The sequence below is a fragment of the Sitophilus oryzae genome, unplaced genomic scaffold, assembly GCF_002938485.1.
Source record: "Sitophilus oryzae breed Bouriz unplaced genomic scaffold, Soryzae_2.0 scaffold_1396_pilon_pilon, whole genome shotgun sequence".
NCBI classification, from domain to species: domain Eukaryota; kingdom Metazoa; phylum Arthropoda; class Insecta; order Coleoptera; family Curculionidae; genus Sitophilus; species Sitophilus oryzae.
In genome coordinates this window covers 13,666,057-13,684,434 of record NW_022146055.1, presented here as the reverse complement: position 1 = coordinate 13,684,434, position 18,378 = coordinate 13,666,057, and the positions used below count along the sequence as shown (strand labels likewise).

The window sequence follows — 18,378 nt, the reverse complement described above, 5'->3', positions numbered from 1 at the left end:
GACTGTTCAAATCAATATAAATTACTTATAGACACAGGTGCTGGAATTTCTATCTTTAAAGAAAATATAGCTAAAAATTATCGCAATAGACGTCCCGAAAACATTACGATTCAAGGTATAACAGATCAAAAACTTTCAATAAATACTTCTACTCTTATTCCCTTTTCTTCTGGAGATTCCCATAGAGTTTATATTTATAATCTTGACATTGAATTTGACGGAATTTTAGGCTTAGATTTCTTAGAACACTATGATTGTGTAATAGACCTAAAATCAAAAGAACTTATAACTAATTTTAAAACCATACCATTACACAAAGTTACAGAAAACATTTCTACACTGAGAGAAAATAATGTCATTCTCGATAAACCACCTTTTAATAAATCTCTTAATAAAAATCAAATATCTATAGATGGTAGAACTGAAAAAGTTTTTAAATTATCTTGTAATCTATCTAATACAGATGCTATTTTATGTGCAAAGGAAATAGATAAAGTTAGGCTACCTAATGCTCTAGTTCGAGTAAACGAATTTGGCGAATTTTACACTTCCATTATCAATGCAAATGTTATCAATAAAACTATCGATTTCTCAACTTTCACTATCGAACCTTTTGACACAGAATCTAGTAAAAATAATATAATTCTTAATTTTAATCCTGATCTTAAAAATAATAATTCTTTCGATAGAGAAACAAATATTAAAAATCAATTAAGAACAGACCATCTAAATTTTGAAGAAAAAGAAATGATTACTGAACTTTGTCTTGATTTTTCTGACATTTTTTATCTCGAAGGTGACAAACTAACCTTTACTAACGAAGTGAAACACTCGATAGACACTAATAACGCTAAACCTGTTTTCACAAGATCCTATAGATACCCTCAAATTCATAAAGAGGAAGTTAAATCACAGATAAATAAAATGTTAGATCAAAAAATTATTCGTCCCTCAATTTCACCCTGGTCATCCCCTGTTTGGGTTGTCCCGAAAAAACTTGATGCGTCAGGTAAACCTAAGTGGCGTATAGTCATCGATTATAGGAAACTAAACGAACTTTCTGTAGACGACAAATATCCTCTTCCAAATATTTCTGACCTCTTGGACCAACTTGGTAATTGTCAATATTTCACTACCCTGGATTTGGCTTCAGGTTTCCACCAAATCGAAATAAACCCCAAAGACATCGAAAAAACAGCTTTCACAGTCGAAAATGGTCATTACGAATTCGTTCGCATGCCATTCGGTTTAAAAAACGCCCCTTCGACATTCCAAAGGGTAATGGATAATATTCTCCTTGGTATCCAGAATGAGCGCTGTTTAGTTTACATGGATGATATTATTGTATATTCTGCAACCATTCATGATCATATTTTAAGATTAACAGAAGTTTTTAAACGTCTTCGCAAAGCTAACCTGAAAATTCAACCCGACAAATGCGAATTCCTAAGAAAGGAAGTTGCTTATTTAGGTCATCTGATCACCGAAGATGGTGTCAAACCCAATCCGTCAAAAGTCGCATGTATTAAAAATTTTCCCACTCCTAAGTGTGCTAAAGACATTAAATCCTTTCTTGGCTTAGCAGGATACTATCGACGATTCATCCCTAATTTCGCTAAAGTTTCCAAACCCTTAACTAAACTTCTTCAGAAAGACATTCCTTTTATTTTCAATTCAGAATGCACATCCGCCTTTAATGAATTAAGAAATGCCCTTATTTCTGACCCTATCTTAATATATCCAAATTTCGACGAAACTTTTATCTTAACCACAGACGCAAGTGCCTTTGCGATCGGAGCTGTCCTCTCACAGGGTCCAATTTCGAAAGATCTCCCTATAGCTTACGCATCTAGAACACTTTGTAGCGCAGAGACGAAATACTCCACCATAGAAAGAGAACTACTCGCAATAGTGTGGGCAGTTAAGCACTTCAGGCCTTATCTCTTTGGCAGAAAATTTACCCTTGTAACAGATCATCGTCCATTAACATGGCTATTTTCCATTAAAGACCCAGGAAGTCGCCTAGCTCGTTGGCGTCTTAAGCTAGAAGAATACGATTATAATATTGTGTACAAACCCGGAAAAATTAATAAAAACGCAGATGCTTTGTCGCGTATAAAAATTAATCATTTTAAAAGTTGTTCTGATCTTCAATCAAACATTTCCGTTTTAGCCCTAGGTAAAGACATTCATAACCGCCCTTCAACTAGTTTTCAAGTACCCGACTCAGATGATGACGAAAATGACGACACTCACCCAATAACTGAAGAATATAATAGATTCGTACATTTATACAGAACTAAGTCAATTATAGATTATTCTAAAATAGAAATTTCTAACTCTCAGTTATTAGACAAATCTAATAAAAATATAGTCACATTTTTCTGGCAGACTAAATTACAAGATTTACATAATAAAATTTTAGACGATTTATTTGAAGAACATGCAGATGTTTCTTCTCATGACATTAATATTCTCAATAGTAAAACAGTTAAAGATCGTAAATATTTTATTATTCCGTTACCTTTAGATAATGAAACAGTAGTTCAACATCTTTTTTATATTCTTCATAAAGGAAAAAATAACTTTGATCTTTCACAAACCTACTGTATAGAAAATAATTTAGAGCTACCGATATTAGAACTTTTCTCTTTTATTTTTACTGACGACGACATAAAACTTAAGATATGTCAAAATGTTGTTCAAACTCCAGACCAAGATCAAATTCCTATTATTCTTGATCAGTACCACACTGGAAAAAATAATTTACATCGTGGAATAAATGAAACTATCAAAAGAATAAAAGAAAAGTATAATTGGCATGGTTTAACAAAAGATGTAGAGAAATTAATAAAAAGTTGTGAGATTTGTCAGAAAGTCAAAATCTGTCGTAAAAATCTCAGTACTCCCCTTGTCATTACGGAAACTCCTAAGACCCCGTTCGAAAGAATAAATATAGACATTTTTGAATTTCCTACTCGTAATTATGCTCTAACTATCCGAGACGAACTAACTAAATTTACACAGGCTTACGCAGTTAGTGACAAAAAAGCACATTCCATTGTCAACACACTTTTATTGTTTTTCCAACACTATGGTACCCCCTTACGGATACACTGTGACCACGGTCGAGAATTTGACAATAATTTAATGAAAGATCTTTGTGAATTATTTGATATCAAGCTAACATTTTCCAGTGTTAGTCACCCACAATCCAATGGCTCACTTGAGAGATTTCATGCAACCCTTACTGAAATGATTCGAGTTCATATGGCTGAACATCCAGAAGAACATCCATTTAATATACTACCCTATTCTGTTATTTGCTATAATAATACAAAGAATAAAACACATGGTTTTTCCCCTTACGAGTTAATTTTTGGCCATACATCAAGTAGACCTCCAGAAACACTTTATAATCAAAAAGCACTAATCTCTAAGTACATTCTTGATTTAAACAATAGAATGGAACACTATTATAAAGTAGCGAGATCTAGAACTAATCAGAAAAAGGAAAAAGCTAAAATTCGATTCGATAAAACAGTCTCTAAAAATCTTCCAAATTTTGCAATAGGTAATAAAGTATACGTTAAAGAAGCTCAAATAAAAGATAAATCGCATAATAAATTTAGTGGTCCTTTCGAAATTTTAGAACTTTATGGAACTTCCGCAAAATTAAAAAATTTAAATTCAAATCAAATTTCAAAAGTAAATTTTGATAGACTAAAACCATTCTACGAATAGTCTATTTTCTTTTCAGATTTCTCTGGCTAGTGCCAACAACAATCTCTCAAATCTTCATCACGCCCATAAACAACACCGTTGGAATATTCTTTCACGAAGAAGATACTATCCGAGTATCTAATAATAAGTGGACTCTTTTAGTGTATAAGGAACTCGAACCGATAAAACAATCTATTTCTAATAATGACAAAATTCTTTCTAACTTAATAGACACATTCGATCAATCTAACCCTCGAATGATATCATTTAAACCTACAATACAAACGCACGTTAATCTTTTAACTCAGATCGCTGACTCTGTAAATTTAAAATTTAAAGAAATTACAACAAAAACAAAGAAATACGAATTAAGAGCAAGACGCGGCTTAACCAATGGTATAGGCAGTATTTTTAAATCTATAACAGGCAATTTAGACTCTTCAGATGGAGACTATTACAATGAATGTATTAACAAAATTAATCGCGACGAAAGGGAAATAGAAAATTTATTGAAAAGTCAAATATCTGTTACTACATCAGTTACATCAAATTTTAATTCTACTATTAGAAAGTTGCAGATCGATGAAGAAAGTTTTAATGAAAACATCGCTGAAATTCAAACTTCTATGTCAAATTTATCCGATGATTTTGCATTTTATGAAAGTCAAATAAAAGCTCTAGACATATGCCAATCTCTAATGGAAAGTTATGTATTTTTAGAAGATTCTCTTAATGACATTTTGAATGCCATCACATTCGCGCGTTTAAGAATACTACATAGTTCTATAATCACACCTAGAGATCTAGTATTTTCTCTTCAAGATATTTCAAAATCTCTCTCTAAAAATAATTTACCTTTACCGACATATTCTTCCAACATTGGTCAATACCTTGACATAATAGAATTAGAGGCCTATCAAACAGAAAATAAAATTGTATTTGTTCTTAAAATTCCTCTAATCGAACCTGAAACTTATACTCTTTTTAAAATCTTTCCTATTCCATTATTGGATAATCGAACAGGTATTTACCACATTTTATCCACTTCAATAAAATTTATTGCGCGAGATGACAATTCTTTACTGTACATACTTCCTGAAGATCTAGAAACATGCAAGCAGTTACAACCTAATGTCAAGATTTGCTCTGATCTACTCCAGTTTCCAATTGACAGCGATGCTATTTGTGAAGCACAACTTCTGAGACAGACAAACAAACTACCCCGAACATGTCAGACGTCTCTACTCTTAGCAACCGACTACAACGTTCGAGAAATTGAGCAAAACTATTGGTTGATATCCATCTCCGATCCCATACCAATAACAATCAAGTGTGAAAATCGTGAGATGATTACCTATATGCTAAGAACAAATTATCTCTTAAGACTACAACCGAATTGCAACGCATTTATTGGAAGCACTCGGATACATTCCAAGCATCCGATACAGAAATACAGAAATGTTACTTACAGAAGCCACCCTGTAAAAATTCCCTTCGATTGCTGCACACATCTACCAGATAAATTTCATATTCCCGAGCTGAAACCAATTAAATTGAGTCATTTAGACATGGATGATCTCAATATAGCTCAACATAGGCTCAACCAATATTCAGAAGAACTTGACAAGATGACAAAACAACCCTTTGTCTCAAGACATCTTCACTGGTTAACCATCTTTACAATCGTTTTAATAATTGTTTTAGTTCTCTTCTACATCTGTTGCAAGTGCCGACAACGTAGAAGAACACCCACGCTAAGTCTTACTGATGGCAACGATCCACCGCCTCCCGAACCACAAGTTCATAGACTTCAACAGAGGTTCAGGAAGATCCTGCCCAGAAGAAGAAGCAGCATCCACCCAGAGGAGCCAATAGAAGAAGAAGCCTTCGAATTACGGTGTCCCTCCAATCATCCTTAAAAGTCGACGCACAGCATCAACTTTTTTAAATAATGGGGAGCTGTTATATTGGTTTTCCATCGACCTTTACACCTTTGCCGGTCAAGCACACCGATGGCCACATCCTGCCAATCGCCGCATCAGCGATATTGCGCCATCCGCAGTGGAAATCGCCGTAGCCGCGATCACACGGTGTCAGCAAATCAATTCTTTATTTAAGCCAATGTATTGTAATAGAAAAACACTTATAATTTTGCATTTAATAAAGCACGTTATAATGTCCGTTTAATTTTTGATTTTTAAATAATAATTTTAATAAAAAAAATAAATAATAAAATAATTAAAATAATAAAATAATTTACAATTAAAAAATAATTTTTTAAAAAGTGAAATCCTCCAGAAGGAATCCTCCTTAACTCACCCTGTACAGTATTGAGCCTTTAACTAGTTCTAAGCTCGGGGTTGGTAGATAAAGATCGTGCTCCGCATTCCTAAGTGAATAGTTGTGAGATGGCCTTTCGGGAATAGCGGATATGGGCTTGCGGATTAAGCAAACGGATTCAAAAATGAATAAAGAAGGAAAAGTCAGTATTTTGAAATTTTTAAAGAAATTCTGGCAGTGAGTTCTACTGTTCAGTCCTAATAAATATCGAATTGCTCTCTTTTGAAGTTTGAAAATACGATCAAATATCTTTATTTTTTTAATTTACTTACATCATTATAGGTTTAGTAAATTTTTATGTAAGAACTCTATATTGATAATATAATAAATAGCTCTTAGATCAATGCAAATACAATATTAGCAAAACAAATATTATAGGACAAATTAATAATATACAGGGTGTCCCAGAAATAAGTAAAAGTATTTTAAGGGGTGGTAGATCTCGATAAAAGAAACTTATTTTCTCTTTATCGTTTTTCAATTAAGTCGAAAATAACGGAGTTATTTTACTTTGAAAATTTCCAAAAAAAATGATTTTTTGTTCAAATTCTGAGACAAAAATTCTGTTCAAATTCTCAATGACACATTGTATACTTGTAATATTAATCAATAACTAATAATTAATAAACCTTTTTGTTGTTTCAGTCTTACGTTGTTTGTACTCTAGGAATACATCGTCTAAATTTAGTATTTTTAGCTATGGGATTGCTGCAATCAATTGCAGCGTGCACACTAAGCATGCTTCTTAGATCAATACGAAGGTACTATGTTGTAGGTAAGACAATATTTAACCTCAGTTCATTATCTATACTCACTCAAATTATACTCTAGCCGTTGGTTTTGCATTTCAAACATGCCTTATTATGGTACTACTATTATGGAAACCCATTGAAGATGATCCAGCACTTTTCTATGTTATATCAGCTGCATGGGGTGTTTGTAACGCTATTTGGGAAATGATTAGTTTCAGTGAGTATTTTTGGTACTTAATTATTTTTTTTAATGTAAAGATAGTTGAACCATTTTTGTAAAGAAAATTTATAACGGCTTAACTTATATAACTTTGATGCCTTTTCTGCCGTACTATAGATATATTTCATAAAATATATTATTTGGTATTCATTTAACAATTGAAAATTAAATATATTTTTCATTTAATTTCATAAATTTGGTACCTATAATATAAATTATATCATACACATATATTTTTTTTCCATAGCAACTGTTAAAATTGCCTTCCTTATATCTATCAAAAATAGTAGATAAAATAGTACTTTAACCGCAAGGGTAGATCAAATGATACTTTAACAGCGAGGATAGGTTAAACACTTTATTACTTCTCGCACGTTTTTTAATTGCTTCTATTTTTGAAATTTTTTGTATTCCTTTTCATAAGTTATTTGGGATTTAAATGGAAGTAGTTTAGATATGGCGTTTGTCGCCTCAGCCTGAATATCTGTTGGTAATTTATTTATTTTGTTTTGAGCCATTTCTGGCTCCAATTCAATCAGCAATCGACACGAAAGAGAATTAAAAAATATTGACTCAAAACTGACAACTAAAAAGACAGCTTTATTTATTTGTCAAATTACATAGAAACCAACGCCAACCCAGCACAATATTTTTTCTACTCGTAATAAGTTCCTTGAAATAATAATTTCTGAATATTTTTTAAAACGTACCTTGCTAAAAATATTGTTTTATACACGACGATAAAATTGCATTATCATCTCCCGAAATTAATTCACTCGGGATTTCATCGCTCGTGAATTAATCTTTTAATCTTTTTAAAATGGTCTTGTATAAAAAATAACTAAAAATAAACTAAGTATATTTATTTGTAATTTTTATTTGCAGCTTTACTTACTGGTCAGTATGCGGACAATTGGGAAGCAGCATTCGCCAACAGAACATTTTTTAAATTTATAGGGCTCTCTGTTGCGTTTGTGTTCCACAGTTTTTTATGCAATTACATGAAATTGTATTTACTGGCCATTGTCATGATTATATCGGTAATACCATTTGCCCTGCTGGAATATCGATTAGAACACATCAGAAAAATTAAAAACATTTCGCGATTATGACTAAAATTGACGCTATTTTGATCCGTTAGAAGGTATCTTTTGACGTATACATATCATATTTTCCGTACTTTTCATTACAAAAAAGCGAATTGGGTAATCGATGTAACGTTGTAGAATTTCTAAGAAATTGTATTTGTATAGTTGTATAAAATAAAAAAATCACAAAAAAAAATAAAATAAAATATATTTTACATCGGAACTAGTAGGTAATTATTGAATCGTAAGATTTACCTAACCAAATAACAGAAAAAGTAAAAGTGATGGTTGTATTAGATTTTAAACAATAATAATTGTGCATAGTATATTGGGATTGTTATTATTCTATTAAGTAATCTTTTGTAGTATTTACAAAATAAGCTTCTTTCATACATTTTTTACACTAAACAATTAAAAACGCAAAATAGTATTATGAAGAATAAACATATTAAAAATGTCATTAACAAAATTAATCTACGACAATGTCATTATGACACATTTAACATTGTCATTTGGATGTCATTATGGCTTTCATAATAGCACTAGTGCTAAAAAGGTACCTAAATACGTTTATTTATTGTAAACATTAATTATAATATCAGTACAATTGGTTAAATTAATTCCAGACGATGACAGGTGAGTTGAATTTTTAGAAAGTAAATTTATTTCCTGAGTGCTTGAACTTGTTGAAGACCCATCATTGCCAGAAATGTTACCCAAAATATTACATGACACTTTTTTCTTATTTTCTATGGAATTTTCTATATAGCTCTCTGCCACTGTGTGAGAGCGCCAACCACCATGTCTTTTAACAGTTAATAAATCCACTCCTGAATCTGCAAGCAACGACGCAGACGATCTACGGAAACAATGTCCAGTGTATTGTTGTGGATTTGGGAGACTTAGGAACAATGCTATTTTATACGGCATTTTCCCTAAAGTATTAATGCCAACGGGTTACTTAATACATTTTCCATTTCTGTACCCCACAAAAAATCGAGTATGCTCTGTGTTGCTTGGCCGCATATCTTCCATTCGCATTTCCACCATATTTATTCTTTCAACATTCCCTTTCGTTATAAAAAAATCCCGTGATATCTTTGTTTTCGTAAATGGAATAATGACATGAATGCATTGTTCTTCATCTTTAACATTTTTCAGCTACAGATTTGTTAACTCGATACGCCGGCAGGCTCCCGCAAGTCCCACTATCAATGAAATTTTTGTCAGGAAATAAGTTTTATCATCAGCTTCCAACAAAAAAACGATTATGTCTTCTTTTCTTAAAATTCTCGATTTTTTTGACCGAAATCCTTCCGATTTTCTTTTTAGAAATACAATTAAATGGACGTACTTACTAATATCACAGATTATACAGATTATAAACTTTGTTTTTTCTTTATTGTTTTTCGTGGTTCCAATTTTCGGAATCGGACACTAGTTAGGTTACTAGTTTGCGCACATAGCACGCCCACTTATGGCCTCTAAAATTGTGCACAGCGCCTGATCGGCACAGTTATTAGGGAGATATCGGAAAACCGAATAGCGTAATGCAGTATGTACGTGTATCATGGTTACGACAAAGAGTACACGTTACGATATGCGCGAGTCAATTTTTAACGCCCGCTAATAACGTTACCGCCTGACATAATTTACGGATCAATTACACCAAGCGCTATTTCTAAATAACGTTTAAAAATTGCTTAAATGGGCATGTGCGGGTATTTGACAACCGGGGCCGGCCGGCGGGATCTTTTATTTTAGGTTATGTTTGAATTGTTTTGAATTATTACTTGAGTTTTATTAGGTGATTTGATACTTAAGTAGCTGGGATTAGTTTTCATTAAGTAAATATGGCCCTAAATATGGATTCCACCTCTTCCAATACTAAAGAACCTATAAAGAGTCTTAGGTTTACAGCAGATGACGACTTAGCCCTTCTAAGAGAATTTATTGCTTGTTGCCCTAAACCCTCTGGCAGACGCTGAACAATAAAGCACTGGAAATAAGCACTTTAGCCCTTTAGTTTTAAAATTCCTAATAAACAAAACAATTTCAAAGTTTTAAATTCAAAGTTAGGTTAAGGTTAAATAGCGGACGCGTCGCGAACATTATCCGATCCGATAACTATAAATGCAGAGAGTTAATACCACCTCACGTAAAGGAAATAACACCTGGCCTTATTAACGTCCATGTACGCTATTCGGTTTAGCGATATCTCTCTATTACGCTGTTTATTGTTATTTTACGCGAGTTTATTTTTGGGCACAGGAAATTTTACTCGTTTGCACATCGTCATAAAAAACAATTTTTGTGCTGCGAATTAGGGACAAGATTTTTATCTGTATACTTATAGGATACCTAATCTGTGCTAATATCTGTATTTTTCTTCACTGATATAACTGAACGTAGCATGGAATAATATACCCAAAGTGATAAAGCCTTCCTATGTTTTGAAAGATGTTCAAAATATGCCAGGAGAACCCTCTCGTTACTACTACTCTTGATTCCTTTCCCTTTACACCAATCTTCAAGTTTTACATAGGCTTGCTCGTACGTTTGTCTTGATTTTTCGGGAAGTAGGGAATCGACAAAGTTTTGCGCAATGCCTTCAATATCCGAAGGGACACTTTCAGAATCAGAATCACCCATATTAATATTATTTTTTGCTTTTTGCTAAAACTGAACGTTTAACACAAAATTGAACATCAATAATTGAGTTGTCAAAGTCAAAATGGAAATAATCAACAAGCACGGTTACCACGGCGTCAACTAATGTGGGCACCTGATAATTTTTAATTTTAATTTTTATTAGGATATCTCTGATATTTTAAATTAAATCAAATCTCTTTGGATCGTCCCTCGTGTCGCGTCGTAGATTAAATTTTGAATGATACACGTTCAATACGAACTTTTTAATGAAACTTGTGTAACTAAGCCACTCGGCTAACATTATGATGTTCGTATCGAACTTGTATCATTAATAACTATTGTTGTATTAATTTTAGTTCTAAAATAGGCAGTATGCAGCTCTTTTTATTCAAAGATGTAGCTTTATGAAGTATTTTTTGTATGATTTATTTATGTGTATCATGTAAAGGTAATGTTTATGTAAGTAATATTTACAAGTAGACAAATATTTATGTGATTACAATTGTTAAATAATTTGATTTTTTGAGGCCAACTATTATAGTTTGATCATTAATTACTTCTTTTGTAAGCTATACAAATAATTTTGTTTTGTAAATTATATAGACTAATTAATTATGGCCTAAAAATATATGTATTCTTAAAAAATATATTAGTTTCAAGCATCTTTAAAATAGTTGAAAAAGCCCAGTCCGAGTTCTTTTTTTTTTAAGATATCCCCAGAAAACAGAAATAAACGTAGTAAAAAATCATACCGTACTGGCAACTCTTGGGTCGGTATTTACATGTGTGGAAGTAAATCGCATAGGGATTTTACTAAGTCGGATTGAGAGAAATGCGACGGAGTGCTGTTGCGGCGTTGCCGGTACGCCTTTCCCTATTTCAAGTAAAGTATAATCACGATCACAAACCGCTTATTTTTAAAAGACTTTTTTTTCGAAAAGATATCTAAATAAAATCATTAGATATGTTTCTGAGCATCTGAAATGGAATAATAAGGATATCTTTAAGGTGTCATTTTTTTATAACGAGAAAACGTCAGTAATCGCGATAATTTAAAAACTCAACTTTTTAACACATAACACGCCATAACTCAAGAAACACTTTCGATATTGAAACTTTTTTTTTATTTCAAAGAGAGGATCTTTTACAATATGTTTACATAAGAAAAAATCGATAAGGTTGATTTTTTCCATTCAGAAATTGTAAACAACCCATATCTATTTACTTTTAGAGCATAGCAATTTTCAGCAGTCGTGTAATTTTTTTATTGATAAAGATTTTCACTTACTGTCTACGAGAAATTTTCACTTACTGTCTACGAAGAAAATGCAGCAGAAATATTAAGAAAGATTTTGAAAAACTACAATCAATTATTTCTAATAGATTTCGAGATCGATTTTTGAAGTCTCGATTTAGAGTTCTAATAGCCCTACCACTGTCGAAAACCAACTCAATTCCACTTATTTTTACCAAAAATGCAAGTGTTTCTAGCTTGCACTTAAACATTTTCAAGCTATAGGGAAAATTACAACGACTCGTTAATAAATAAACAAATAATGTATCACGAGACGTAATTAAATCGTGAAGCTGAACGCATGATGTACACCTTTCCCTAGAACTTTAAGTACTGACAGAGGTACTGATTGGGTATTGGGTCGACCGGTCAACTGCGACAAATCTGCATATCCCCTACCACGTCTCTTAGCAATGTGCACAGTTTCTCGATTCATTTCATACGTTTGGCAACGTGTTTACAGTTCTCTCTTTGTCCTGTACATTATAAACGCATTGTACTCTTCTTACATACGGAAATCTCGACCCAAGACTAATCTTTGCCAGCCCTTAGTATGCATATATGTCCTATGCATATTACTGATAGACTTTTTAAACAAATATTTATATATTTTGTTATATATTTGACTTATCTTAATTTAATGTACAAAAATTATAGCTTATAGAACAGACTTCGACGTGTAATTTTTGTTTTTCTTTATTATTGTAAATATTTTTTAATACAGCTGCTGTAATTTATATAATATTAATCACAAGTATTAAAAATATGTACTTATTTAACCGTATGCAAACTTTTTGCAAATTCTGTGGATATACGTACGTATAGCTGTTTAGATATATTATCTTTGTATATTCTAAGATTTATAATTTTACTGATGTTGATCCTATTTGGATATATTTAAGTATACCACTATTGGTATTATGACTAGGTCAGACATGGCTAGTTTCTTATGGTGTAAGCGGATATATTCTTCTTTTTCTTAAATCGCATTTTTTTGATTTATATTAATATTTGTAATACTAAATATGAATTAATTATCTAATTACTTATGAATTATACAAGCTATAATGGATTATTAGAATCAAAAATACCAGTTTAGAGGAATTTCTTATTTAGGCCTTAAAATTAAAGATATTGGATATTATTGTTAAAAAGAGAAAAAGTAATTGCCATGTCCCCAAAATAATTTACATGTACCATTGTGATAAAAAAAATAGTACAACAAAATATTATTTAATGTGCTAGCCTATATTCTTGAGTCAGTGTCACGTAATTTTTAAAAAATGCCTTATATTTACGCGTTTAAGGGATGGGGTTCCCATAAGGGACATTGCAGATGCATTAGAGATAAACAAAAAAACAGTGTTGTTGGCTAAATCCAAAAAATTCAATATAATTCAAATATCCTTATAGACCAATAGTTCTATCTGGGACTACTAATTCTTGTACTACTTTTTTTATCGCAATGATACAATAAAAAGAGGGTAAGGGGAAAAAACAACGATGTACATTTTACAGGAATTTTTAACTAACCAACTTAAATCTGCTGAGAATACCAGATTTCTAAAAGCATACTAAATGGTATTTGAATGTAACAAACGATTTCCAAATAATAACGCATTCAGTAATAATTCTGTTATAAAATTTTGAAGAAAAGACTGTACCTTTAACATGATATTTGACAACGATAAATCAGTTTTCTCTGTAAAAGTCAGTTTTGCCATTCTGTACATGCTTAGAGTTGAACTAGAACTGAACAGGACCGGAACTATTACAGCAAAAATGATTATTTACCGTTATGTTATCAATTTTAACATAAATATAGCCAGATTCTAATAAAAAATTGTTGTAAAGTCTAATTCCTGTTCATTGATTGGTGTAAATATTTCATTAATTTCACTACATTGTATATGTTGCATAGTCTTGTAGTATCAAAAGGCAACTGTGATGTTGTAAATAATATTTTATTACCTTAAACAGGTTGTTATTACACCTTGAAATGGTTTGTGAAAATAAAACACTTTTGTTGTGTATTTAAATAAAACGTAAATCCTCAAAATAAAGTCTTTTTTTTTCGAATAGTTACTTTACAATTCCTGTTAGTGGAGTGCCCAGAGACTTTTATCACATATTATACAGATTATAATCTTTGTTTTTTCTTTATTGTTTTTCGTGGTTCCAATTTTCGGAATCGGGCACTAGTTAGGTTACTAGTTTGCGCACATAGCACGCCCACTTACGGCGTCTAAAATTGTGCACAGCGCCTGACCGGCATAGTTATTAGAGAGATATCGGAAAACCGAATAGCGTCATCCAGTATTTACGCGTACCTTATCATGGTTACGATATGCGCGAGTCAATTTTTAACGCAACACCCGCTAATAACGTTACCGCCTGACGTAATTTGCGGATCAATTACACTAAGCGCTCTTTCTAAATAACCTCTGCTAACGTTTAAAAATTGCTGAAATGGGCATGTGCGGGTTTTTGACAACCGGAGCCGAGAGATCTTTTATTTTAGGTTATGTTTGAATTGTTTTGAATTATTGCTTTAGTTTTTTTAGGTAATTTGATATTTAAGTAGCTGGGATTAGTTTTAATTAAATAAATATGGCCCAAAATATAGATTCCACCTCTTCTAATACTAAAGAACCTATAAAGAGTCTTAGGTTTACAGCAGATGACGACTTAGCCCTTCTAAGAGAATTTATTGCTTGTTGCCCTAAACCCACTTGCAGACGTTGAACAATAAAGCACTGGAAATAAGCACTTTAGCCCTTTAGTTTTAAAATACCTAGTAAACAAAACAATTTCAAAGTTTTAAATTCAAAGTTAGGTTAAGTTTAAATAGCGGACGCGACGCGATCAAATTCTTTCCGATCCGATAACTATAAATGAAGAGAGTTAATACCACCTCACGTAAAGGAAATAACACCTGGCCTTATTAACGTCCATGCATGCTATTCGGTTTAGCGATATCTCTCTATTACGCTGTTTATTGTTATTTTACGCGAGTTTATTTTTGCGCACAGGAAATTTGACTCGTTTGCACATCGTCATAAAAAACAATTTTTGTGCTGCGAATTAGGGACAAGATTTTTATCTCTATACTTATAGGATACCTAATCTATGCTTTTACCTCGGAATTCAATTACTATGAATGTATTAATATGAAACCTTTTGTACTGTGTTTTATAGATAAAATACTAAAATGTTTACTTATTTTTTTCTTCGATGCTTTTAATTTTCTATTTTAGTAATTTTAGTAAATTCTTAATTATTTCCTTCTTAATTTTTTGATTTTTTTAATTCTTTTTCTAAATAAATTTATTGAAATAAATAAATTTAGTGCATAAGCTATACCTATTCTGCGTATATTCTAATCATTGAAATTTTGATTGAAATTGAATTATACAGGGTGGCTCGTCATATACGACGCGGTTTTTGCAAGGAGAACAAATGTTTTTATTGAAGTGAAATTCTACAGGGTGTCCCAAAAAAAGTTACACGTTTTTTGTAATGGAACACCCTATATATTAATTGATTTTTGGATTCTATTTTTTACTAGACTGTTTCTATTTTTTACTAGACTATTTTTACTAGACTATTTTTTTACAAACCTTTATTTTTTACATAAAGGTTTGTTTAATTAGAAAAGTATATAACTAAAATGTTTAGTTTTTGAAATACATTCACCGGCACGAAAAATGGGCACCTTAAAACTTTCAATTTTTTTATATATAAATAAATATCTTTATATTTTAAAAATTAATATATTTTGTTTTAATGGGCCGATTTTGAAGATTTTGTTAAGCAGTATGTAGCCAAGTTATTTGACTTTTTAGTATTTTTTTCTAAATTAAAAATGAAACTCCCCATGTGTTAATTATACGAGGGAAAACAAAATGTTGATATTTGGGTGAAAGTTTGAAATACCCTGTGGAATATGTTAAAACAGCAAGAAATTTAAGAATCACTTTATCATCTAGATACATCCTTTCTAGATGGTTTGTTTTTTGGTTCATCTCATTAGCTTTATTTTTGTTGGAAATATTAGGTTTTGAAGAAGACACTAACATTTTTTCGTAATTTTTACATTAAGACCATGCCTTCGCTTTTGGGCCTAGTCAACACATCTAGTAAGTTCTGGTCCCAAAGCAGGCCTTCTTGACATAAGATTTGCTTCATTTAATCTTCTCCTTATGGTTCGTTAGTTAATTGTACATTCCTAAAGTGCAATTCATTATCAATTTGAAAAGCTCGCAAACGGCGCGGCGGTTTCTTAGCGATAAACTTACAATAAGTGGATAGTCTCGATTAGAAGTTCTCATATGATGGTTCCTGTACGTCTAGATTGACGTCCTCATGGACGTAGTCATAATTCAAAAACTACTTAGTAAAATAGTAGTATTTTTGGAACCAGAATTTTATAGCAAAATCACTGAACTAAACAAATATAGATATACAGGGTAGTCCGAACTGTATTCCGGAAACTTCGGCAGCATATTCTGATCTGAATATATGATTCTGCAGATAAAAATAAGTAAAAAAGTTCGTATAAATGTATGTCCAAAAATGCTTAGTTTTAGAGATACAGGGTGTAGAAGTTTCATTTTTATTTCGATTTTTTCTAAATAATTTCTGAAGTAACGTCAATATTTGGATGAAAATTGGTGTCTGGAAGTTTTTTGACATGGGAAATTTGATTTTGATGTCAATATGACTCCTACTAGTAGAGGGCGCCACCTACATGTGTTTTAACTGTTTTGAAGCCTAATAACTTTTTGTCCGTACCTGTATAAAACTACCGAGCGAAAAAATATACATCTCTGTAATTTTTTACGTAAAAAATATCTCTTTCTAAAAATCGCTACGAGAGCAACCGTTCTTAAGATATTTAGAATGGAAACAGTAAAAACATGTCATTATTTACGAAAAATAAACACGTTGAGTAGATAGTTATTTCACTGAAATAAATAAAATTGGGAAATTTTTATTTTTTTAAATTAATCATAATTTTTTCTGCAAAAAGTGATGATAAAACATTTTGTGTTGAACATTTGGGACAAAAAAATTCCAAATTTATGATTTCAGTCTAATAACTATTTAGTCAACATCTTTAATTTATGTCAATGATGACAGGTATTGATAATTTTTATTCCAAATATCTCGAAAACCATTACTCGTAGCTATTTTTACCAAGAGATCTTTTTCACGTAAAAAATATAGTAAATTTATATTTTTTTACTCAGTAGTTTTATACAGGTACGGACGAAAATTTATTACTCTTCAAACCAGTTAAAAAATATGTAGGTGGCGCCCTCTACTAGCAGAAATCATATTGACATCAAAATTAAATTTCTCATGTTAAAAAACTCCCAGACACCAATTTTCATCCAAATATTGACGTTACTTCAGAAATTATTTGGAAAAAGTCAAAATAAAAATGAAACTTCTACACCCTGTATCTCCGAAACTAAGTATTTTAGGACATACATTTATACGAACTTTTCTATTTATTTTTATCTGCAGAATATGCTGCCGAAGTTTCCGGAATACAGTTCGGACCACCCTGTATATTTGACGTGAAAACACGAATATGGTTATTTTGGTTAAAAATTCTATTTTCCCTCTCTCTGGATCTTTTTGATAGCATCACTGGTTGCCAGTAATTGGAACGGCTCTGGTAGAAAATAAATAGTTTAAATCCAAGATTAATGTTTCAAAATAATAATACATCAAGACAGCTAAATAAAAAGTTTTATTGTTTTATAACTGTATCCAAACTTCCATATTTATATCTATCTGTTAAAAAATGCATAGGTTTGAGGTGAAAGACATGGTACCTATACTGTTAGAATAAATATTTAACTGATAGCTCAGTCAAATTAGAAAAATCCGTGGAAAAAAATACCACAGTTTTGAAAATGGTTTTAAATAATTTCTCTAGACTTGGGCTGATGTGTGTCAAAAGTCCCCAAAGATAGACGATGAGCTCGAGGAGTGGGGAGGAGTTAAATGTCAATTTTTTTTGACTTTTTTGCTTATATCTCGGAAGCTATGGCATCTACTACTTTTGAATTGAAGAATTTTATGAAGGTATTTCTTGTTTCCGACACAAAAATTAATTCAGAATCATAATAATTTACTATTATTTTATAAATGTATTATTATTTATTTTGTTTCTTTAATATATTATGTACATAATGTCGGTTCTGATTCTTCTAATTACACAAAAATATAAAACAAAATAAATGAACAGAAAACATTATCCATGTTAACAAATAAATGACGCAGTCAAGGTGTGAT

At 31.4% G+C, this 18,378-nt stretch overlaps 1 protein-coding gene across 2 annotated transcripts in view; it reads left to right on the top strand.

The window, feature by feature from the left end:
• The window catches only part of LOC115876067 (UNC93-like protein), a 183,619-nt gene extending 175,362 nt beyond the window's left edge, over nt 1–8,257 (top strand). For both annotated transcript variants that reach the window (XM_030891751.1, XM_030891750.1), the window contains 3 exons: nt 6,709–6,838; nt 6,895–7,032; nt 7,921–8,257. In XM_030891751.1, coding sequence (XP_030747611.1) covers nt 6,709–6,838; nt 6,895–7,032; nt 7,921–8,147 — 495 coding nt within the window. In that variant the 3' untranslated portion in view covers nt 8,148–8,257. The remainder of the gene's footprint in view (nt 1–6,708; nt 6,839–6,894; nt 7,033–7,920) is intronic.
• Nucleotides 8,258–18,378: the final 10,121 nt, after the last annotated feature.